The sequence below is a fragment of the Lagopus leucura genome, unplaced genomic scaffold (genome assembly GCF_019238085.1).
Source record: "Lagopus leucura isolate 7727_CA_CO unplaced genomic scaffold, USGS_WTPT01 Super-Scaffold_100056, whole genome shotgun sequence".
Taxonomy (NCBI): domain Eukaryota; kingdom Metazoa; phylum Chordata; class Aves; order Galliformes; family Phasianidae; genus Lagopus; species Lagopus leucura.
In genome coordinates this window covers 1-23641 of record NW_024962302.1, presented here as the reverse complement: position 1 = coordinate 23641, position 23641 = coordinate 1, and the positions used below count along the sequence as shown (strand labels likewise).

The 23641-nt window shown below is 55.0% G+C and overlaps 1 protein-coding gene across 2 annotated transcripts in view; it reads left to right on the top strand.

Moving 5' to 3' along the window:
• XPO7 (exportin 7) overlaps nt 1-23635 on the top strand; it is a 31005-nt gene extending 7370 nt beyond the window's left edge. Inside the window, exons 2-28 of one of the 2 annotated variants that reach the window (XM_042886343.1) lie at nt 1165-1311; nt 1752-1845; nt 2648-2814; nt 3891-3956; nt 6269-6373; nt 7735-7900; nt 8393-8466; nt 8748-8867; nt 9065-9211; nt 9331-9503; nt 10619-10812; nt 11792-11897; nt 13056-13191; nt 14250-14323; nt 15338-15418; nt 15913-15976; nt 16942-17050; nt 17434-17540; nt 17907-17995; nt 18618-18725; nt 19722-19804; nt 20237-20451; nt 21353-21491; nt 21716-21876; nt 22622-22720; nt 23224-23351; nt 23439-23635. In XM_042886343.1, coding sequence (XP_042742277.1) covers nt 1165-1311; nt 1752-1845; nt 2648-2814; nt 3891-3956; nt 6269-6373; nt 7735-7900; nt 8393-8466; nt 8748-8867; nt 9065-9211; nt 9331-9503; nt 10619-10812; nt 11792-11897; nt 13056-13191; nt 14250-14323; nt 15338-15418; nt 15913-15976; nt 16942-17050; nt 17434-17540; nt 17907-17995; nt 18618-18725; nt 19722-19804; nt 20237-20451; nt 21353-21491; nt 21716-21876; nt 22622-22720; nt 23224-23351; nt 23439-23532 — 3246 coding nt within the window. In that variant the 3' untranslated portion in view covers nt 23533-23635. Of the gene's footprint in view, nt 1-1164; nt 1312-1751; nt 1846-2647; nt 2815-3890; nt 3984-6268; nt 6374-7734; nt 7901-8392; nt 8467-8747; nt 8868-9064; nt 9212-9330; nt 9504-10618; nt 10813-11791; nt 11898-13055; nt 13192-14249; nt 14324-15337; nt 15419-15912; nt 15977-16941; nt 17051-17433; nt 17541-17906; nt 17996-18617; nt 18726-19721; nt 19805-20236; nt 20452-21352; nt 21492-21715; nt 21877-22621; nt 22721-23223; nt 23352-23438 lie in introns of both variants that reach the window. The other variant, XM_042886341.1, reaches the window with a different exon arrangement.
• Nucleotides 23636-23641: the final 6 nt, after the last annotated feature.

Genomic DNA, 23641 nt, shown 5'->3' with positions numbered 1-23641 from the left:
ACTCCTGCGTGACCTGAGGAGGTTCTGCTGGAGCCCTGTGAGAGCTGTGCGGCTCTGATGCAGTGAAGGCGGCGGGTTCTGCACGTGGGCTGGCTCAGGTCACAGCCAGGCTGAACAGAAGCCATCGGGCAGTGCTGCTGAGCCCCACAGCAGTGAGAACTGGAGTCTGTTGGAGCTGCGAGGGCCATTGCGAGGAAGCTGTGTGCCTGAGCTCGAGGAATTCCTGCAGGGGGTGCAAAACTGGGCAGAAGGAGCTCTTGAAAGGACGGGTGCTTCTTGCCAGAGGTGTCACACGCTCTCTAGAGCCCTTTTCCACTGCTGGCAGTGGATCCTTACAGGGCAGTGCCTGGGGAGCCCTCTGCCAGCCATGGGTTTGCCAGAAAGCAGTGAAGTTGCACCCAGGACTCATCTCCTGGGTTTGAGTTCCTTGCCCTCCCTCCTTAGCAGGAGTAACAAAGGCTGCAGGGTGCTGGGGGCCTTGCTGCAGGGGACCCCACCTGCAGGACTTACCAGCAGATGTGCTCATTACCTGGGAAAGGGCAACCAGGGTCCCTCCTTGGGTCTCTTGTGATGCTGTCTCATCTGGTGGCCTTGGCAGCATCAAAAGCTTTGTGTGAAGTCGCTGCAGTTGTGCACGAGGAGCGTTGGGCTGTGCGCTGACCATGGCACGGATGTGGTTTTAACATGAGGATGTGTCCAGGAATAAAGCAAGCAGCCGATGCTGTCCTGCTGTGCAAGCAGCCCTACAGCAGTGGGAAACACCTGCTTGTCAATCCAGCAGGAAGAACCTGAGGGAGTATTGATGTCCATCCACGGAGCTGCTTTTTAGCTGGGACGCCTTGGGGGAAAACCATCTGCCTGGCTCAGGGTGAATATTCCCCAGCTGTTTGAGCACAGCCTGCCTGGGGCTTTTATTTCCCTTCACAGAGGCAGCCATCGCATCGTTGGTTCTCTTGTGCTTCAGGCAGCTGTGGCATGCAGTGCTGAAGGCTTCCTCTCAGTCCTCCCAGCATCCTGGGATGCTGAGGTCTGTCACCCTGCCCCACAAAGGGAATCCAAACAGGGATGGGGGGGTCTCCACTGCTTGGCACAGAAACAGCTGTGACAGTGCATTCAGTAAACTGCAAAACCTCATTTCTCATCTATTTTTCCTCTCTGTTCCAGAGCCTAGCCCAGCTAGAGAACCTGTGCAAGCAGCTGTATGAGACCACAGACACTGCGACACGGCTGCAGGCAGAGAAGGCCCTGGTTGAGTTCACCAACAGTCCCGACTGCCTGAGCAAGTGCCAGCTGCTTCTAGAAAGAGGGAGTGTATGTAAAGCAAAAACACCTCCAGCGGGTCTCAGTCTTCTGGACGTGGATGGGGCTGCTGGCCCCGGGTTCTGCTCTGCACTGTCTGTCTTGCACACGCGGCGTGCTTGTGTGTCTGTCTGCATTTGTAGGCATCCTCTGCCAAGGAAAGCGTTGGCGCGCTGACGGCAGGCGCTGCAGCAGAACCAGCTGCACGTAGCTGTCAGTTCTTGGTGGGCTTTGCTGCAAGTTCTTTGCAGGCTGCCACCCAGCCGTGCCAAGCTTCAAAAGGAAGGTGTTACAAGGGCTGTGGGGGGGATGGTGCGTGCACAGAGGTTCAGAGGACGTAAAACCAATATCTGAAACCCGGATTGCCAGCAGGCAGCTAGCTTAGCATCCAGCACTGCCGCTTGATGCTCCTGTTGTGAAATGTGCTCTCAGTGCCTTGTTTCTCTTCACAGTCGTCCTACTCCCAGCTCCTGGCAGCTACATGCCTTACGAAACTCGTGTCACGCACAAACAACCCGCTACCGTTGGAGCAGCGAATTGATATCCGTGAGTACAGGGCTTGGGTTTGCGGAGGGAACGCGAGAAGTTGTTGTGCACGCTTTCATCCCCGCCTGGGAGGCCCTGTGCAGCCCTGTGCAGCCCTGTGCAGCCTCCTGTGCCTCACACTGAGGCGTGGGATGGAAAGCAAGGATCGTCTTGCACGGAGTCTCCTGGTGGAGCTCCAGGTTGAAGTTGTAGGGCTGAGGAGATGGAGGGGATTGGTGACTGTGAGGCTCGTGAATGAATCCTGGATACGTTCCCTTTGGACCTTAACACACACGTGCTGTTTCCCCTTCGGAGGGCACGCTTTCCAAAGTGAATTTTTTCTGGCTCTCTGGAATATCAGGCAGTGTTTCCTAAGGGAGCAGCCGTTGTGTCGCAGCGCTCTTCCCTGGATTGTGGCTGATGCTTCCTTTCCTCCAGGGAAGGGCTCTGAATCTGCTTTCCTTTGTGGAAGTGATGCAATAAACGATCGGCCCTGAGATCTCAGAAACCTTTCCAGCTTCTCTCCCTGCTCACACGTGCGCACAGAGGATGGGATTTAATCTGGTGCCACACAGCGAGGCGCCTTTGGGGGAGGAGCTCACGCCTGTCTGCCCGCTTTCCAGATCTGTCCCACAGCTCTCACACCTCAAAGGCACAAACAAAACCCACCTTTTTATCCAACCCACCGCTGTGCTCATCTGAGGGTTGATTTTTTTATTTCCTTGACCTGCTTTCGCAAAGATACTTTGATCCTAACACAGCAGCGCCATCTCAGCTCCAGCTGCCGTGTTTTTGTCTCAGAAACCTCTTCTCTCTGTTCCAGGAAACTATGTGCTCAACTACCTTGCCACCAGGCCGAAGCTGGCCACGTTTGTCACACAAGCACTGATCCAGCTGTATGCCAGGATCACTAAGTTGGGCTGGTTTGACTGTCAGAAGGATGAATATGTCTTCAGGAACGTGATCACAGATGTCACGAGGTTCTTGCAGGTCAGAATTTAAGATGAATGCACGTCTTGTGGGATTTGAAAGTCTCTGCGTTGCTCTGCAGCTCTGTTTGGTCTTTCATTTGATTTGCATTTGTTGACTGAACACACGAGGAGTGACTCCAAGGCTTAAAGCTAAAAAATCAACCTGCTCTGCCAGCTGTCCTCATTTAATCTTGATAGCAGGGAGGTTTTCCAGTGCCTTCTGTCTAGATAGTGTGCAAACACTGAGCTGATGGGCAACAGGTGGCTCCCATAAAGAAATGGTGAAAGTCCCAGACCAAAACGTGCCTGGATTTGTGTCGCAGGTGAGTTTGGTATTGGAAGTTGGAAGAGATGAGGGCAGTTTGAGCAGGATGTGCTGACCAAGGTGTGGAGCCAGGGGAGGAAGCATCGCTGGTTAGCTACAGAGCAGGAGCTGGGGCAAAGGAGCAATGCAGGTCACTTCTGTGGAGCCATCTCTGAGTGGGCTGCAGTTTCTATAGTGAAGAGGCATCTACAGCAGGCTCCTTTCACAACAGGGCCCCTGTTGGCAGTCTGCAGTGCAACCAGAGGCCAAAAAGGCTGTGAAGAATGGGCTCCCTTCCCTGGGAGATGGGCCGTGGGGCTGCTGCTCCTGTTATTCCAGGCCTGCAGCTCAGAAAGAAGACTTCTTTTCCCATAGTTGCCACCTGACAGCTCTGGAGCCACCCTGGTGTCGCAGAATGTCTGCACAGCTGCTGTTAAAACCAAGGGAACTGGTTTAAAAACAAACCATCGTTGTCACCAATCTTCTCAGGGTTGGGGTATGAAACAAACACGGGGATTAAGCTGTTAAATAAGAGGAGCCTGTTATTTGCGAGCTCACATCACCACGTTCCTCATCAAACCTTGTTCACAAGATCAAGTCGTTCCTAACTGCATTTCAATTCTCATCTGCTGCTGCTCCCAGGCTTCTTCCCAGTCGTAATAATCCAGGGGTAAAGCAGCTGTAGAGAAAGATGTCTAGAAGTCTTCCAAGCAGAAAGAGCTGTGAGTGGCAGCGATGTTTGCTGAAAGCAGCCCAGCAGTAACTCCTTTCCCTGTCCCCTCCTTCCTCAGGACAGTGTAGAGCACTGCATCATAGGAGTGACAATCCTGTCCCAACTAACTAATGAAATTAATCAAGTAAGTGCTACAGCCTTCCTCAGTGAAGTAAGTGTCCAATTTTCTCATTCATATTGCTGTGTCCTGCCGTGTCTGTGCCTTGGTGGGGGTTTTTGGTTGTCTTTCTGGGGGTTGTTTTTTCCTTGTTGGTGTGGGGAGCATTGCATAGCGGGTGGGATTTCTCTTTTCTTGTTTGTTTCTCACCCAGTCCCATAGCTGGGCTGTAAGATGCTGCTTCCTCCCGGCCTGAGGAGCTGTGTTGTTTCACTGGCATCTCCCATCTTCTCATACTTCCATGTAACCTTTTGAGATCAGAAAGGAGGGAGCAGCGAGTCCAGGCCCAGAGCATCAGGACGTCGCTGCCAGCTCCCCTGCTCAGACCCTGTGCGTTGTTACAGCTCGGTTCTTGTGCCAGGAGAGACAAAACAAAGAGGGTCTGTCAGGTTGTGGAGGCTTTGAAAGCAGCCTGGTCACTCAGTGCTGGATTTTGGCCCCTTCCCAAACAGTTCAGGTTCACTGGGGTTAAGGAGTGCTGTGGTTTTGCTTGGTGCTGTCTTGCATCGCTTCCCTGCCGAGTGGCACAGAGTGGCTTCCGCTGCCCATAGAACTCAGTGGGTTTTGCTGATTATTTTCTTTATTTTTAGTGTCTAACTAAGGAAAACTGTAACTTCTGCTAATGAATGGACTAATCCCAGCACCAGAATGCATTGATCCGTGTGTGGGGTTTGAGAGATGATGACAGGCAGTCTCCAGAACTAGAAATGGTGGAGGTGTTATCCTGGCCCGGTCAAAGCACCAGTTTCTCCTGCTGAAATTAAAGTTCAGCATCACTGAGCTTCCCGAGCCCTTCTCTGTAATCTGAACAGCACCTGCAACCATTGCAGACCCAAATTCACTTTCTTAAGCCTGGCTGGGTCAGTAAATCCCAACCTGCAGCTCCTCCTGCCTCAGCTGCTGCCACAGTTTGCTGGCAGTGACTTCATCTGCACGAAGGAAGGTCCTGCACCTCCTCACACCAGGGATGGAGGGGCTCTGCCTGCTCCCCCAGTCAGCATCCCTGCAGGGCTGCCCTTGTGCTCACAGCAGCCATCAGCCACAATCTGGCACCTGTTCCACCTCCCCGCTCCCTACAGATGGATGTAAAAACAAACAGAAAAGCAATGAACTCCGAGTCTGCACTCAGAATTCCCTCCCTAAACCCTGGCCTATCAAATCTGCCTCAGGTTGCTGTGCATTCCTGTGCTGGCCCTGCGCAGGGCTGCATCCACTGCCTCACCTTGGAATGTCTCAAAGTGCCACCACTTGCACAGCAATCCTTCTGTCCACATTCCCACTCGTCAGAGCGGGGTCAAGCACACAGCAAACAAACAAGCAAAAAAAAAATCCCACCTTGTCCTCAGGCTTTTCCTGGTAGCTATTTAAACTTCCATTTCTGTTATGCAAGAGCAGAAATTGCTGAAGCTCTGTTGACTAAAGCTGGTGCTCTAAAAGCTGGCAGCACAAATGGAACCGAGCGCTTAGGAACTGTGTAGAGCTCTCAGTTTTCATCCTGAAGAGCTGCACGGATTTGCCTGGAGGTGCTGCGTGCCTCCAGGAGCTCTGAGTTACACCCTGTGCTAAAGGAGAGGGAAACTCCGGTTTGCTGCGAGCAGGGAGGTTTGTAATGGCTGTGGGAAGCCCTGCTGCTGTGCCCATCACCGAGCAGCCTGCAGAGTGGCAGTCTGTGCTGCCACGAGCCTCTGCCAGTCCAGTTCACACTGCGGTCACTGAATCGGTGCCTTTGTCACCCCCTGTCCAGCAGTCTGTGTTGATCTGCCTCCCAAACCACGCGTCACCTTTTATTCCGATCCGATGAGAGATCCAGGCCTGGAGTTTGGGACAGATACACCGAAGTCCAAACTGTGTGCTGCTGGTTAACTCTGCTAGTCTTGTTCCCGTCTGTGCAGGTGCAGGAGGGGATGTTTAAGTGGCCTTTTAGTTGCTAGTAGTTGACCGAGTGTCTGCCCAGCGGCTTCAGGTAGGATCCAGCCCTCAGGGCTGCTTCACAAAGCAGCGCTCGAGTTGCTCCATGATTCCGTCCCGTTACAAATGCCACCTGCAGTCCTGCTTTGGAGGGGGTTCAGATGAGCTGGAGCGTAACCCAGGGATCCAGCAGAACGGGGGTGTAGGTGAGGGGTTCCACTGCGAGCCAACAGTGCAGAGGAGGGAGCACAGTGTGTCCCCTGGTGCCGTGCTGGAGGGAAGCCTTGGTGTCCCCAGAGCTGCTGTGTGTTGTGCTGGCCTCGTGCCACCTCTGCCCGCCGGTTCTAAGCTCTGCTTTTCTCTCTGCCCAGGCTGACACGACTCATCCTCTGACCAAGCACAGGAAAATAGCCTCTTCCTTCCGGGATTCATCTTTATTTGATATTTTCACACTGTCATGCAATTTGCTGAAACAGGTAAGGAAGCCGTCGATTCCTGGGGGCTGCGAGTCGTGGCAGCGGCCTTTGGGCTGACATTCCTTCCAATGCAGATCTCAGAACTCTGTGTGCTCTGTTCTGCTCTTTAGGAAAGCTTCCACTCGGGTTTATGTTATCTGTGCAGCAATTGCACAGATTTGAGTGGTTCAGCTTTTATCCTTCCAGCTGAACGATGTGTCGGCGTTGACAAATAGCACAAAGAGCGAAAAGCAGGCTTTCTTTTAAAGATGGTTTAAAACCAGCAGCTCTCGTTCTGCCAGTAACAAAGCGGGGATGTGGGAGTGATTTGAGCTGCTTTTTCTTACCCTGATTTCCAAAGGAAGCACGGCCTGCACACTTACACTGGTTTTCATTCCTTGTGCGCCCTGAGCAGCTCTGGTAACATCTGAATTGAGCTATTTCTTTCAGCTGAGGATGTATTCGAGTGGGCTTCCTCCGCTTTTGTGAAGAGAAGCACCCGGCCGGGTGGCTGAGCTGAGGGTTGGAGCATAGTGCAGCCTTGCTGGTGTTTGTGGAAGGCGTTGAAGCAGGACTGGATTTATCTGAACGCCCAAATCCTTTTGAGAGTAACTGGAGATGGGCTGCCAGAAAGCAGCGATCGCGCTTCTGTCAGCATCCATAAAACAGCAGGCAGTCAGGCAGCCCCAGAAGAATCCCCTCATTGTGGAGGGAGTGAAGAAGACATTCCAGCCCTGCTGGCACGGCTCTTGGCAGCGTCAGCGCACTGCAGTGTTATTTGCAGCGGGCTTCAGCTGGGAGAGGTTTGCTTTGTTTCGAGCACAGAGCAGCGATAGAAAGCAGAGAGAGGCCGGCCTGTCCCTGGAGTGCAGCCCCGAGTGCTGCATTTAAGCTGCAGTGAAGCCACCTCGTGTCTCAGACCCACCGAGTTCCTTGTGCCACTTGAGAGTGTGCCAGAGCTCTGCAACTGGAGCAGGGCTGATACACATCAGCTGTGCAGCACAAGTGAATGCACTCCTTTCCATCCGAGGGCTGGGAGGAGCGACAGGATGCCCTGCTGCCCGGTGCTGGTCAGCACAACGCGTGTTCTTGAGTTTAACCTCAATAAGAGCTGCTGCATCTCGGGAATCTCACGGTAGAATTGCATGCTGGCAGGCCTGGCTGCTTCTCTCCTGTGCAGCACAAAGCAGGTGGCAGAGGAAGCCCTGTGTTTACCCACCTCATGTGAAGACTGAGTGTAGATGCTGTCAGTGGGGCAGCAGGGCTGGCTGCTGTGTGATCCTTGTGGCTGCTGCATCCCCATGAAGCTGAGTTGGGCTCCCAGCCTCAGCTGTCACCTCGATTTTCTTACCTATGCTTTTCGAATCCTCCATCTCTTACAGGCTTCTGGGAAGAACCTGAACCTCAATGATGAGAGCCAGCACGGTCTGCTCATGCAGCTTCTAAAGCTCACTCATAATTGCCTGAACTTTGATTTCATCGGCACGTCGACGGATGAGTCCTCAGATGATCTTTGCACTGTGCAGATCCCAACCAGTTGGAGATCAGGTAATCCTGCTGGGGGCAGAGGCCTGGATGGAGGCGTACCAGCTGGAGGTCTGGGTGACTTGAGGAAGCCTTTCTGCACTTGTGCTGGTGCCCGCAGTGCCAGACGTAGAGGCCAATTCAAGAAACAGTCCATTATTTAAGGGGGGAAAAAAAAAGAAAAGGGCAAAAAAAAGCTATGAATAACAAGTCAGCTCGTCACCTGTTCTTCACACCCTTCCTCTTCTCACCAGGCATTTTGCAGGCAGTCCTTCTGGCTGCTTTCTTAAAATATGACCCTGTAGTTTTGTCCCAGCGCCACAGAGCAGCTGCTTTATTTCTGGAAAAGCCAGAAAGCAAGTGATGTAAAAATGTAAGATCCTGTGGAGAGGTTCTTCAGAGCGCAGTGCCCCGTGTGACAGCACACAGCTCGTCTCGATTTGGCCACGCAGGCCTTAGGTTTGTGGAAAGCAGTGACTGGAGGTGTTGCCAATCCAGCGTTCTGTTCTGTTTCAGCATTCTTGGATTCTTCGACCCTTCAGCTGTTTTTTGATCTTTATCATTCCATCCCTCCTTCGTTTTCTCCTCTGGTAAGTGGGCTGTTGGTGTTCCTTACAGACTCCACAACCACAAGGGGTCTGTAGGGCTCATCTGGGATCCTTGCTGTTGGTTGAAGGTCCCAGAAGGACCTCAGGAATTGTTTTGGTGGCGCTGCTGGGCGATTCCTATCCCCACTCACTGGGCATTCGCTACAGCAGCTGCACCTTTGGAATCGATTTGCAGTGAGATTCCAGGGGTTTGAGCTGAGGGTGACCGCATTGCTCCTTCTGGTGTTCTGACCCCTCCTTTCTGCTCATCCCTGCCCGTTCAGGTGTTGTCCTGTTTAGTGCAGATCGCCTCTGTACGCAGATCCCTCTTCAACAACGCGGAACGAGCGAAGTTTCTGTCTCATCTCGTTGATGGAGTCAAGCGAATACTGGAAAACCCCCAGGTGAGAGCTTGAGTGCAGGCACTGGGATTCTCTGCTCCCTCTGCTTCAAGTTCCTTCTCCAGCAATGCTTTCTAATGCACACATCCCACCTTTGGCACTGGGGACAGTGGGGCGACGTTGTGCCGCTCCGTTCCATCTCTGCCTCCTCCCCTTGCTGAGCGGTGCTGTTCCTCAGTTCTTTTCTTTTCCCCCCTCAGAGTTTATCAGACCCAAACAACTACCACGAGTTCTGCCGATTGCTGGCCCGATTGAAAAGCAATTACCAGCTGGGGGAGCTGGTGAAGGTGGAGAACTACCCTGAGGTCATCCGACTCATTGCCAACTTCACCGTGACCAGCCTGCAGGTACGAGCTGCTTCACCTGCCCCCGCTGGCTGTTGCACTTCCTGTGCTGCAGAAGTCCAAACAAGCGGATAAAATAATCACAGCTCACTGATTTCCTTTCCTTTCTGCTGGCTCTTCAGCACTGGGAGTTTGCACCAAACAGTGTTCACTATCTGCTCAGCTTGTGGCAGCGCCTGGCGGCGTCGGTGCCCTACGTGAAAGCCACCGAGCCTCACATGCTGGAAACGTACACACCTGAAGTCACCAAGGCGTACATCACGTCCAGACTGGAATCTGTGCACATCATACTGAGGTATGGAAGGCAGAGAGATGGCTGCAGGCACTGGGATCTGGCACAGGAGGCTCTGGTGCTTCTGTCCCGAGTTGGTGGAGTCACTGAGCCTGGGGGTGTTGAAGGAAAGGCTGGGTGTTGTGTTGAGGGACGTGGTTTAGTGGGAGCTGTTGGGAACGGGTGAACGGTTGGACTGGATGAGCTTGAAGGTCTTTTCCAACCTTGGTGATTCTATGGTTCTTTTAGGAGCAGATGTGGCTGCAGGAAGTCCTGCGGGTCACCAGAGGGTTTCTGGGGGAAGCTTACCTCAATCTCACCTTCTGTCTACTATTATGCTGTGTTGAACATGCATCTTCTAAGCTTTTCTTGTTCCTTTAGACCTCAGTCACTCGTGTTTGAGGTCGATCCGGGTGGTTTCAGAGGTGCTCTCACCCACCCAAATGGCACAATGCCATTTGCACTCCGAATTCCCCTCCTAACAGAGAGGGAGAAGCACATAAAAAGTGATTCTGTGAATTTTCCATCTGCTGTAGGATGGCACAAATCATGCCTGAAAGTCTCCCCTTTACTTTGAATGGGAAGGCAGCCTGGAGGACCCTGCTGCAGTGCCTTTGTTTGCCTGGCATGAGTTACACCTTGTGTTTGTATGGCAGGCATAGAAAAGTAATCTGTGAACGAAGGGGAGACAGATCAGCTTATCCCTGCTGAGGTACCTGAGGAAGCACGGGTGGAACAGCAGATCTATGGTTTAATTCTGGTGTTGGCAGTGCAGTGCTGAGGTGGATGCAGTTAGAGAGAAAGGAAGCTGAAACACGAGGGAAGATGGAAAGCTTGATGTCATAAAGACAGAGGAGTTGTGGTTGGCGCTCAGCTAACCATCTGTAAGCAGAAAGCTGTAAGAAGAGCTTGCTCATCCCAGCTCCTCGGGGTCCCTGCACCCCAACCACTCTTGTCTTGCTGATTTATGGCTGCAGCAGCCTTCAGATCACCGGATCAGTCGGTGCAGCTCTGTCACAACGGAGCCCTCGCTCACTGCAGTGCTTGCACCCAGGGCAAGCGCCTCCATAGGCTCATCGTCCAGGTTGGGCCGCCGCTGCCTTTTCAGCCCTTCTCTGAGCTGCTCTCTCGCCGTGCAGGGATGGTCTGGAGGATCCCCTGGATGACACCGGCCTGGTGCAGCAGCAGCTGGATCAGCTCTCCACCATCGGCCGGTGTGAGTATGAGAAGACGTGCGCTCTGCTCGTGCAGCTCTTTGACCAGTCGGCCCAGTCCTACCAGGAGCTGCTGCAAAGCGCCACCGCCAGCCCCATGGACGTTGCTGTGCAGGAAGGTGAGCTGTGGGAGAGCAGCGCTGCCAGAAGCCTGCAGTCCTGCTGAAACCCACACAGGGCGGCCAGATTTTGCACGTGTTTCCCTTGGGGAGGTGTTCTGTGGTACGGAATATCGGCTGTGGGCAGACGTTGCCAACGCACAGCAGTGCTTGCTGGAGGTGTCGCTGTCCTGTAATTTGACTGCACACCTTTTTGGGGGAACGATTTCATCCATCTGCCTGCTGGTCCCACAGAGGTGGGTTTTAAGGGTGTTCTCTGATCCACGTGATGGGTGATGTGATACTGCTCTGTGTTTTGTGTGAGGGAGGGTGAGCTGCATTCATCTCAACAGCTCTGCCTGGGCAGCAGTTGGCTGGGATGAATAACTGGGAGAAAGCTGCAAACCTCTGTCTGAAGGGGAGTCTGTGTGCAGCACAGGGTGCTCTGCCATTCTTTGGTGTAGGAATCCTTTAACATCAGCCACAGAAAAAGCAGCACCTTTTTGGAGAGGTGGGTACGGCTGTGTTTCGCCCCTTTCTCTACAACACAGCTGGCTTGCAGGCCCTCCTTGCAGAAATCGGGCACATCAGCACGAGTTTAGAGACCACAGCTTCCTTCCGAAGCAGCATTTGATCTCTTGCAGTGCCACTGTGTGGGCAGAGCTCAGTGATGCTGATTTCTGCAGCAGACACATGGATTTTGACAGGATAAGTGCTGCCTGCTGGCGCTGCACGTGTTTAAATAACACAGGATGCGCTTTTACGAGGCAGTGACTTTCTGCTAAGGAATGGCTTTAAATAACGAGCATCTTCCAAGCAGACCTGGCATCCTTCATTCCCTCCCTCGTCAAGACGTGCTTGTTGTGGGGAGCTGTACTGCTGGTATACTTGGCACTAAAACAGACACAGAATCCCATCTTTGCCAACCTGAAGTGCAGCTCTCCTCACTTCCTGCCTGTGATGTGCGGCGCCTGGTTCTGATGTCCTCTGTTGGTTGCAGGGCGCCTGACGTGGCTGGTCTACATCATCGGGGCAGTGATTGGTGGTAGGGTCTCATTTGCCAGCACAGATGAGCAGGATGCAATGGACGGCGAGCTGGTCTGTCGGTAGGGATGCTGACTGTTTTCTAGCTGCTCCACTCTTCAAGTCTGTCCAAGAAGTGCTGTCACGAAGCTGTCACCATGTTCTTCCCCTCTCTTTGCTGAGCAGAACGGTGTGGGATTGGCCGTCCTGAAAGAAGGGATTGGCAGCTCAGATTTCTGCTGAGGCTTGGCTAAATTGGGAGGGCTGGGTTGTAGGGAAGAGGGTGAGAGGGGAAGAGCATGAAAGAGGGCAGTTCATCCTGGGCTTAAATGCCTGCATTGAAGTAGATCTAAATGAATGATGGTTCTCTGAGGTGAGGGGGGGGGGGGGGGAAATCTCTTGTTAAAAACCCAAAGTGGGTTTTGTGCTGGATACACTGCAGGTGTTGTAGCCCTGCTGCACGTGTTTAAGGCTTTGTGTTGTCCTCTGATGCCTGATGGATCTGGGGGTGGTAAACCCTCAGTGCAACCACTTGTTGGATGTGAGAATTACAAACAGCCCTGAGCCACTGAATGCCTTGCAGTTCAGAGCTTAATTGCTGTGCTCTGGAAGGGTGGGAAGAGGAGCTCACCTGGCCAGGTGTGGAAGCTGGTCTGCTGGAGAGCCAAGGCTGATACATTACACCAAGCATTGGCTTCCCAAGTAGTCACTGAAGGGGAAATGGTGAGACCTGGTGTATATGACAGTCACTCTCAGTGCCAGCATGTATGCTAGGTGTTGATAAGAACCTGTGCTTTGTGGCACTGGCTGGGATGTCACTTCTTCTGCCCTGTTTGCTGCACTGTGTCACCCTGCAGTCCCAGCCCTGGTTGCCCTGCACGCAGCTTCCCACAGGGCTCACAACAGAAGCCAGGTGGAGCCTCACTGAGAGGGAAGAAGCAGTGCTTAACAGGCTGGATCCATCCCTGGAGAAGTGGTGCTACAGCACCTGAAACTCCCTGCTTTAGCAAGTTCAATCCAGGGCCTGCCATCCCTGTTGGAAGGGACGTGGAGGCCTTAGAGTGGCCTTGCACAGAAAAGCAATGCATGCCAGTCGGCCTTGTTGTCACTTTAGTTAACTGCTGACCCAAAGCAGCAATGCAGAAAGTAAAAAGCACTGCTGGAAGCAGCCCTGGGTGCCTGAAGCCCCTCAGCGCTCCTGCATCCAGCAGCAGTGACCTCTGTTTCCCCCCTCCTTGCAGGGTGCTGCAGCTGATGAACCTGACGGACTCACGGCTGGCACAGGCTGGCAATGAGAAGTTGGAGCTTGCCATGCTGAGCTTCTTTGAGCAGTTCCGGAAGATCTATATTGGAGATCAGGTGCAGAAGTCTTCCAAGGTAATCTCCTTTGTGTCTTTTGCCATGCCAAGTGCAGTCGTAGCTTCACTGTGTCCAGTTTTGGGCCCCTCACTGCAAGAAAGATATTGAGGCCCTGGAACGTGTTCAAAGGAGGGCAATGAAATGGTGAGGGGTCTGGAACACAGAGCTGACGAGGAGAGGCTGAAGGAGCTGGGAATGTTCAGCCTGGAGAAGAGGAGCTCAGGGGGGACCTCACTGCTCTCTATGGCTGCATGAAAGGAGGCTGCAGTGAGCTGGGGGTCGGCCTCTGCTCTCGTGTCATCAGTGATAGGAGCAGAATGGCTTCAAGCTACGGCAGGGGAGATTCAGGCTGGACATGAGGAAGAATTGCTGTTCAGAATGGTGATCAGCACTGCAATGGATGCACAGGGAGGTGGGGGAGGCACCGAGCCTGGGGGTGTGCAAGGAAAGGCTGGATGCTGTGCTGAGGGACGTGGTTTAGTAGGAGCTGTTAGGAATGGGGGAACGGTTGGACTGGGTGATCTTGAAGGTCTTTTCCAACCTTAGTGATTCTATGATTCACTTTTTGGGATGAAAGCAGGTGGCACTTAGGAGACTTGCCTGCTCTGGCTCTGCGTTAACGCTTCAAACCCTGAGCTGCTCTGTGTGCGTGGGGAAGGAGGCAGAAATGGTGACAGCAGCCTTAAGCTTGAGCTCTGGGTTCGGTTTTATCCCCCAGCTTCCTTCTGTGACTTCACAGAGGCCCTTAAGGCTCCGTGCACGTGAAAGTCACTTGATCCAACAGCCAGCAGAAGCCAAGCCGTCGTATCTGTGCCTGGTTTCCTCAGCTCTGAAGCGAATAGCCATTTCTTAATTACAAGGCAGCGGTAGATGGACCGGACTCTGGGTGCCTTGGTGCATCTTGACAGGCAGAAGAGAACTCTCAGAACACAAGGAACAGGAACACCCTTGTTTCAGAGCTGGGTTCTCTGCCAGCAGCCTGTGGCTGCAAAGGGAGGACGAATGGAAATGAAGTGATCCTGGATCGCTCGTTGCTTTATGGGCACTTTCTGAGTCGCTGCTGTCTCTCCCTCCAGCTGTACCGCCGTCTCTCAGAGGTCCTGGGGCTGAACGATGAGACCATGGTCCTGAGCGTCTTCATAGGGAAAATGTAAGTGTTCCTGACTGCAGGCAGCGGAGGTTCCAGGGCTTGTTGGAAGGTGTAACCAGGAAGACTGGAATGTGAGGGAGTGCTGTTGTCTAAAAGCAGTAACATCTGGCTGCTTGAGAGAATTACAGGCTGTGATCAAGGGCTGACTTAAACGATCACGCAGGATTGATTGATGCACCGTGGATTGCAGCCTGGGCTGTGGAGACACAACAGGAACCCGTACACCAGGATGACGGATTCTTTTTTCAGTGCCTGCTCAGTGAAACCACTCAGAGAGGGGGACGTTGGCAACCAGCAGCCACGGAAAGCTCTGTGTGGAGGGCGCTGCTCCTTCAGAGCCATTTGTGCCGGTCGGTGCCAGGGTAGCGCAGGTCCTTTCCCTAAAGCTCTTCCACTCCAGCGCTCAGCTCTCTGGCCCCAGCCTGTCTCTGGCTGTGCTCTGGCGGCGTTCCCAAGCACCTCCCCAGCTCCAGGCCGAATCCCAGTGCCGTGTGCCTGGGGCTGTGCAGCAGCTGGCTCCGAGCTCCCTTGGCTTCTGTAGCATCGCCCCCTGGTTAGGTGCACGGGCCTTTGCCCGCCCTCACGCGCCTGAGCTGCGCCTTGTCGAGGGGTGAAGTGGCCCTCCTGGAAAAGAAGCAAGGGCTACTAGAATTCTGCAGCCGACAGTGGATGGTGCAGGTGCAGAATTGCATACGTCTGCATGTAGTCACTGCCGCAGAATTCTCTTACCCTTGCTGCAGAAACCAGCCCTGGAGTGCCACAGAATTCCAAGGGCCTGGGTATGGGCCAGTGTAGCTTGGGACCCAAGTAGTGAAGATTATCTGAAGGATAATTTTCTAGTCAACCAAATGTAAGTACAGTGATTTTATACCAATATTTCGTGGCTTGTAATGTCTGTGGTTTTGGTGGAGGGTGGAGCTGCCGATGTCGGGTGACTTTGGACCAGAAAAATCCTCTGCGCAGCCAAGGGGAGGCCGAGCAAAGCCCTCTGACCTGTGCTGTTCTCTCCCCTAGCATCACCAACCTGAAGTACTGGGGTCGATGTGAGCCCATCACCTCCAAGACGCTGCAGCTGCTCAACGACCTCTCCATCGGATATCCTTTTCTGAAGAGCTGTGGGTGCAGGACGGAGGGCAGAGCAGCCAGGTGCTCGGCTGGAACAGCGGCGCTCTGCGTCCCCCAGATGGCCAAACTGCTTCACCTCGTGGCTGCTGACAAGATAGCGAGTGCAGGTGCTTCAGCGCCGCGTTGTTGGGCTGCTGAGGTGTAACCAAAGGCTTTAGCACCATCCTTTCCAACTTGGGATCGTTTGCAGCTCACCGTCCACAGTGTTGATTTGTTCTCGGTCGTGGTCTGCTCGATGCCCTCCTATTTGTTCTTCCTGATAGAGTTTAGAAGCAAATCCCTTCAGCTCTCTGCAGCAGAGGCGTGTGCAGCTTGGTGAGGGCTGCTCTCGAGACAGATGGGAGAGAACCTACAGCACAGTTAATAAAACAGACCCAAGTCTTCCCCCAGTCTCGCCCTAGAAAGCGCTTTGCAGGCATTGCAGGTGGTTCTGCTGCGTGCAGCTTCCTTAACCCCCCCCTTACGTACAGCAGCGTCAGAAAGCTGGTGAAGCTGAGCGCTGTGCAGTTCATGCTGAACAATCACACGGTAAGTGCCTCACCACCAACTCCTCCGTCTGCCCTCTGGAGCTGAGGTAACCCCCAATTTTAGCACTTGGACTCAAAGTTTTCCTCTCTTCCATCGTACTTAAAAACAGGATCTTTGTCCAAAGCCCGCCCTTCAATTTGGAGGGGCTGTAATTACACGGTGCCTTCCATCCCACAAGGGCTACCGTGGGGCTGTTTTACTCTGCACCAAAAGACAGCTGTGTGCAGCGGGAGGCAGTCAGCACTGCAGCCATGCAGACAGAAGGGCAGCAGCACTGCTTACAGAAGTTAAAGCCAATTCCAATGCCCCAGCTTTCACGGCGGAAGCGCTGATTCGGAGGAAGCTGTGGGGTAGCAGCGCTGCTCCTCACTGCCCTGGGATGCTGACTGGAAATCCAGAGTGTCCCAGTGAGCAGCAGAGTGCAGAGGATTTCTGCCCCTCCTCCGTTCGATGCTGCAGCCATGGGAGCCGTGTCCTCTGACCGGCTGAACGGGGCGCTTTGTTCCTCCGGCTGGGGGATGTTTTACAGGCAGAGCTCTGGTCCAGGAGCTGCATTTGGTTTGGCTCCGTAGGGCTGCTGCTTTCCCACGTGTGAAGGCAGAGCAAGCGGGGATCTGGCAGCAGGGACTGCTTTTGTACATGGGACGCCTGAAGGAGCCCCACGAGGAAGGGGGGCAGATGGCCGCTGTGCTGTGGAGGCAGAGCAAGGCTTCCTCGTGGCTCCGGGGCAGTTCCGGATGAAGAGCGGCAGTGCAGGGATCTGCTGGCAGCCAGGGGGGCTGGGTGGGCAGCGCAGCTCCCTGCAACCTGCCGGCACGGTGCGTGTTGCCCTCTGCTGGTGCTCTGACATCCCGCACGGCTTCCTCGGCGTTGCTGCCCAGGCTCAGCGTTAGGCAGGAGAACGAGGAACCCAGGAGCCTCCTCCAGCAGCTGGTTCTCCTTTAACCTGCCTCTTCTGTTTGCAGAGCGAGCACTTTTCCTTCCTGGGCATTAACAATCAGTCCAACCTGACTGACATGAGATGTCGGACTACGTTCTACACGGCACTCGGGCGTCTTCTCATGGTGGATTTAGGTACCTGGGGCTTTGTGTGGGATCCAGAGCTAAGCAGTAACTGTGTGGTTTGGATGCTGGCCCCGCACTGCGCTGAGCCCTGCTATTTAGAGAGCAGTAAGCTCCTCCAGAAAGGATGCCAGGATGGGAAAAGCTAAATGGGGAGTGAGAAAGGAAGGGAAAGAAGCTTGAGACCGGGACCGAGTTGTTCCTTTGTCCTGGGATGGCAGGCTTCGCTCTGAGCCTGTCCTGTAGCTTGGATGTTGGCAGTGATGGAGCAGCTGCCTGGCAGCACAGGGCCTCCCTGCCTCCGGCTGTGTGGGTGACCAGAGTCTGCATGGCTCAGAGAGGCAGAGCTGCAGGGATGGGCAGTCTGTTTCCTCCCGATTTCTGTCTCATTTCAGGAGAAGATGAGGATCAGTACGAGCAGTTCATGCTTCCCCTGACAGCTGCCTTTGAGACTGTGGCACAGATGTTCAGCACAAATACCTTCAACGAACAGGAGGCAAAAGTAAGTCGGTGCAACCTTGCCTGCTGTCTGTGCTGCCCTCTGCTAAGACAGGTTTGTGGCTGGGGCGACCGGTGCTTTCCTGCCGTTACGTGGAGAAGCAGGGATGTCCTGTGTGCTCCTCCAGGTCGAGATGCAGTTCATAGTTAAAGGCGTGAGGCTTATCAGGCAGCTGGGAGCAAAACACCCCAGCGCTGTCGCTACCCTAACTCAGCTTAAAGAAGCTTTCTGGCACTTCAGAGGACAAACTGTCCGACCTGGATGGGCAGCAGCCATGGGAACACACTGCTGCTGGGGTGGGAGGAAGGGAGGCAGCTGTGGGCTGGAGGGGCCCGGATCCTTTTAAAGTGGTTTTCTTTTGCAACGCAGAGAACTTTGGTTGGTTTGGTGAGAGACTTGAGGGGAATCGCCTTTGCCTTCAACGCCAAGACCAGCTTCATGATGCTGTTTGAGTGGATGTATCCTTCCACGCGCTGTCTGTGGAGCCCTCCTGCTGGGAGCTCTGACTGCATCCCAGTGCCCTGCTCTTCCTGCTAAACTCAGGCTGGGGTTTTTCTTGGCTTCTGTATGGCCCGGTGTCTGCAGGCCCTCAGACAGCTCTGACTTGCTCTGTCTGCAGCCACGTCAACACAGACATCAGCTCAGAGCTCAACTGTTGGGCTTTTTCCAAACGGGCCCCCAGAGATTTGACCTGGAAAGCACAAAGGCTCTTAATGGGCCTCGTGCATCCCAGCACCAACGAAAGCTTTCCTTGTGCTCGCTGGGCACCTGCACTCCAAATGTCCCTCGGGTGCTGAAGGTCCGCTGCCTGTTTCACTCTGTTTTGTCCAAAGCCCTTTTGGTTCTGGTTTGTGCTGTTAAAAGGAGTGAGCACACAATTCCTTCCGTGCACCAGCAAGGCTTTTCTCTCCTCTCACCTGTAAGGTAAAGCAGACACCAGCAAGCAGCACCAGCTCTGCTTAGCCTTGTCCACAGGCTGCTTTACAAGGACGCAGCGCACAAAACGAGGCTTTTGGTATAGAAACAGGGACCTTTCTTTTTCACACGAAGCAACGAAGCTCCTTAGCTCTCACCTCCCAGCTACCCATCCTACATGCCAATCCTACAGCGGGCCATTGAGCTCTGGTACCACGACCCAGCCTGCACGACGCCTGTGCTCAAACTGATGGCTGAGCTGGTGCATAACAGGTAGGAACCCCAGAGGCCGCAGGCTGCCAGAGATGGGCGCCCGTCTGCTGCTTCAGCCGTAGGCTGGCTGTTGACAGCCCTGTTTGCTTTGCTTTGCTTTGCTCATACCACCAAGAGTGGGAGGGGGGGAAGACCTCAGCGGGGGGAGGACAGCTGATAGCTCATAGCCAGCAGTCGTGGCTCAGCGAGGCCAAGAGGAAGCCGACGAAGCGCTGAGTTTTGAGCGTGTGTCTGGAAGGAAGCAGGAGAGCTGTGTGGATTGGCAAAAGCTGCCCTTAAATTCCGCCTGGCGGCAGCTGATGGCTTCTGCTTCGAACCACGAGCTCCCTGCCAGCGCTGAGGGACCTCTGACGCCATGCAGATCGTTCACAGCCTGTCTGCTGTAGCAGCGGAGGGCTGCCAGGGTGCTGCTGGGGCCTGCGGCCAGCTGAGCGCAGCCCTGTAGGAAGGGAGCATCGTCGCAGCCGAGTGGAAAGGACAGAAGGTTCAGACGTGGTCATTGCAGGGCTCTTGAGAATCCCTGCAGGCAGACTGAGCACGGCCCAATGGCGTCTTTGTGCCAGGACAAACCTTCCTGCAAAAGTCACTCGTTTATTTCAGAGGTGACCTGAACAGCTCGCTGCGCTTCAGTTTGGAGATGTATTCACTGCAGGGCTGGAAATGCCAAGCTGTGAACTTTTGGTCACGTTATGAATAGGAGCCGGTCAGCAGCGCTGCCTTCCAAGATGCTCGCTGTGTTTGTGTACAGCAGCCTGGCGACCGTCGCCACGGCAGGATTCCCACCCTCAGCCTCATCGTATTCCTGACGTCTGCAGCACGTAGGGCCCTTTCTTCTGCAAGCAGAGCCTGGCTGGCCCTGGGTGCCCACAGCCTGCTGGTGCCGAGCAGCAGAAGTCAAGCAGAGCAGAGGCGCTCGGGGAGGAGCGTGGCTCTGCAGTGTGAGCTTCTTTCCGTTCCCACCTACGGCTCAGCTTCAGTTCCTCTGCTGTCTTTTAGGTCCCAACGGCTGCAGTTTGACGTGTCCTCGCCGAATGGCATCCTGCTCTTCAGAGAGACCAGTAAAATGATAACTACGTACGGTGCGTGCCCAGGGGGCTGCAGGCAGCTCGGCCTGCACAGCTCCTCTGCTTGGGGAGGGGGGGCTGGGGGGCAGCGCTGGGATGCAGGGAGCTGCTGCTGCTTCGAGTGCTGGGTAGTGGGGCTTCATTCACTGGGAAAACATGGAAGAAATGACAGCAGTGAGCAGGAAGCCGGGCTGAGCCCCTCGTGGGTGTGCAAGCTGACAAGGGCAGGCCTGCAGAGCAAGTGGAAGGCAGCCCTGTGCTCACGCATCCTGTTTCTGCAGCAGAGCCGTGCCTTCAGCTCAGTCCTGAACTGTTGGCTGGAAATCAATCTGCTGGTGGCACCTCGGGGCTCTGCCTTCTTCTTGTTGCTGCTTCGCCTTCGCCCCGGGGCAGAAGGGGATGGAATGCGGTGGCTGAAACACTGAGTCCTGTGCCGTGCTCCCACAGGAAATCGAATCCTAACGCTTGGGGAGGTGCCGAAGGATCAAGTCTACGCCTTGAAGCTGAAGGGCATTTCCATCTGCTTCTCCATGCTGAAGGCCGCGCTGAGCGGCAGCTACGTCAACTTCGGGGTGTTCCGTCTGTACGGGGACGACGCACTGGACAACGCCTTGCAAACCTTTATCAAGCTGCTGCTCTCCATCCCTCACAGCGACCTCCTGGTGAGCAGGCAGCCGCGCCGAGCAGCGTCAGCACGCAGATTGTACAGGAGAGCAGCAATACTTGAATCACAGAAGCCCAGTTTGGCACAGCAGGAAATTGCAGCTCCTGCACCATGTGTGGCTGCAGGTCCTGCGCTCAGGGCCGCCTGCTGCTCCTCCCCCAGCAGGGCACGCTCCAAACCTCAGCAGAACAATCCCCAAAGCCCGTTGCTTCTCTTCCTTGCAGCGAAGGGTTTTTCCTCCCTGCGTTGCCTGTGGCCAGAGGTTGGCACCTTGTCTCTGTGTCGGCCACCATCAGCACTTACGGTGCCACCCGCTTGCTGAAGGCTTCCACCTTTGCTCCTGTGCAACAGTCCGTTTGGTGGCAGAGCTTTGAGGCTCCCAGCTGCTCCAAACAGTGAGGAGGGACGGCAGCCCACTGCTCGCCATCTCCCTCTCAGCAGCGATGTGAAAGGAGCTGCACTGGGTTCTGTGGGCAGACAGGAGGGCTGCCCTGCTCTGGGTTTTTTGTGGCACCGACTGCAGGAAGAACCGCCAGCTTGGGCTGCTGGGCCTGGAGCTGCCGGGTGGGTTTGGAGGTGAGGCACACAGCTGCTGTCCCTGCACCCCCAGCTTTGGCAGCAGGCAGCAAATGCTCCCCTTCAGAAGGGAAAGATGTTCAGATAGAGCAGCGTTGGAAGCTGGCTGTGTTGGTGGAGCCTGTTTGCAAGGCAGGCGGTGGGAGAGGAGGGAGAAAACGTTGTTGGCCCGTCGGTTACGCTGCAGGAAAGCTTTGTTCTCTCTTCCAGGAGCTGCAGTGAGCAGTTCTGAGGCGATAAACGGGTGGGTTGGGTGTGCAGGAGGTCTGTGCTGGGTTGTAGGGCGGCCAGGAGGCCTGAGGCGTCCCTCTCTCTCCCTGCAGGACTATCCCAAGCTCAGCCAGTCGTACTATTCCTTGCTGGAAGTTCTGACCCAGGACCACATGAACTTTATAGCCAGTCTGGAGCCTCACGTAATCATGTATATTCTCTCTTCCATTTCAGAAGGCCTCACTGCACTGGGTAACTACCTCTGCTCTCTGTCGTTCACCTTGTAGGGCTTTGGTTTGGGAGTGGGGAAAAGATCCTGGCTGCTATTTGGAGCTGATGTAGGTTGGCTGGGGGGAGGGGGGGGGCGATGGCTGTGGGTGGTTCTCACCTCCCAGAGCAATGGCAGCGTTTCCCTGGGTCCTGCCCAGCTGTGTGTGAGCAGCATCCCAACCTCTGCCTCATTCCTCTTCCTGCAGACACCATGGTTTGCACGGGCTGCTGCTCCTGTTTGGACCACATAGTCACCTATCTCTTCAAGCAGCTGTCTCGCAGCACCAAGAAGAGGACCACGCCTCTGACCCAGGAGAGCGACCGCTTTCTGCACATCATGCAGCAGCACCCTGAGATGATCCAGCAGGTGAGAACGGCCCTCGGCCCCCCCTGAGCCCCGGCTGCTCCTGCTGTCAGCTCCTGGGTTTAAACTGAGGCAGAGGCAATTTTGGCCACCGCAGCTCCTTCCTGCGCCTCGTCGAATGGCAGGGCTGCTTCAGAGCCACGGTTGGGGCCGTGGTTCTCCCCGTGCAAAGGAGGATTCTCCTTGTGGTGCTGGCAGTCGGTAGAAGCGAAGCCGAGCGACGCAGCCAAGCGCAGAGCGCTGCTTTCAGACACCTTTCATCACCTTGGAGCAGGGCAGGGTGCTCTGTGCTCACAGCAGGCCCTGCAGTGGCCCCGTGTTGCCCCAGGCCGTGCTCAGAGCTCACAGAACCAACCTGTGCTCCTCTGTGCCTCCAGCTGCTCCCCCCACCATTTCCCACCCTCGGGTGCCAACGTCAGCACAGCCCCACTGAAGGCAGGGCGCCTTGCGCTGCCTTGCTAGGAGCTCAAGTGGAGCTGAAGCCGTTGGGGCCAGAAGCTGCTTTTCAAGGGTAAAAGAGAATCTTCCAAAGCAGCTCGGTCAAATGCAGGCTTTAATTCTTCCTGCTTCATAACGAGGCCACGAAGCACAAAGCTGTGCAGGCTGCAGGAGGATCCCAGAGCCGTCTGTGCATGGAGGCACTCGTTGAGATGGGAGGATCCTGCTGTGGTCCGGCTGGGAGCAAACGCCTCCAAAACAGGGAGCAGGGCTGGGCTGGAAGGATCTCAGCTCCGTTTTCCTCTTGCAGATGCTGTCAACTGTGCTGAATATCATCATCTTCGAAGACTGCAGGAACCAGTGGTCCATGTCGCGGCCTCTGCTCGGCCTGATTCTGCTCAACGAGAAGGTAATGAGCTCAGCAGAAGGTGACGCTGCGCTGCTGGCCTGGGAGCAGAGGGGGGGGGGGGTCAGGACCGGGCGCTAATTACCCTCATTTTTAATGAATTCCTCATCTCTGAGGGCACCAGAGGAGCCGTGAGGCTTCCTGGAGGGCATTGTGCATCCCAGAGCTGAGCTGGCCGGGCTCTGGAAGTTAACCCAGCCTTTCAGAGTTAACCCAGCCTTTCCCTGGAAGCTAAGCCAACCTTTCCAAGCTCACCCAGCCTTTCTGTGGCAGCTCACCCAGCCTTTGGAAGTTCACCCAGCCTTTCAAAGTTAACCCAGCCTTTCCATAGCAGCTGCCCCAGCCTTTCCAAGCTCACCCAGCCTTCCAAAGTTAACCCAGCCTTTCCTTTCCAAGCTCACCCAACTGTTCCCTAGCAGCTCACCCAGCCTTTCCAAGTTAACCCAGCCTTTCTGTGGCAGCTCACGCAGCCTTTGGAAGCTCACCCAGCCTTTCTCCCCCCCCAGTACTTCTCCGACCTGAGGAACAGCATTGTGAACAGCCAACCCCCGGAGAAGCAGCAGGCCATGCACCTCTGCTTCGAGAACCTGATGGAAGGCATCGAGCGCAACCTCCTCACCAAGAACAGGGACAGGTGGGTGCCGGCACGGGGCCGGGGGAGGGAAGGAGGAGGGCAGGGGAGGCCGAGGAGCCCCAAGGAAACGCCGTGCCTCTCCTTCAGGTTCACGCAGAACCTGTCGGCCTTCAGACGGGAGGTGAACGACTCCATGAAGAACTCCACCTACGGGGTCAACAGCAACGACATGATGAGCTGACGGCTCGCGGCTCCTCCCGCACGGCGCAGCGTCTCTCCGGCCCGGCCCACAGGGCTTCCCGTTTTCCGATGGAAAGCAAAGCAGGGCCGATTTCCAATCCTTGCTCTCC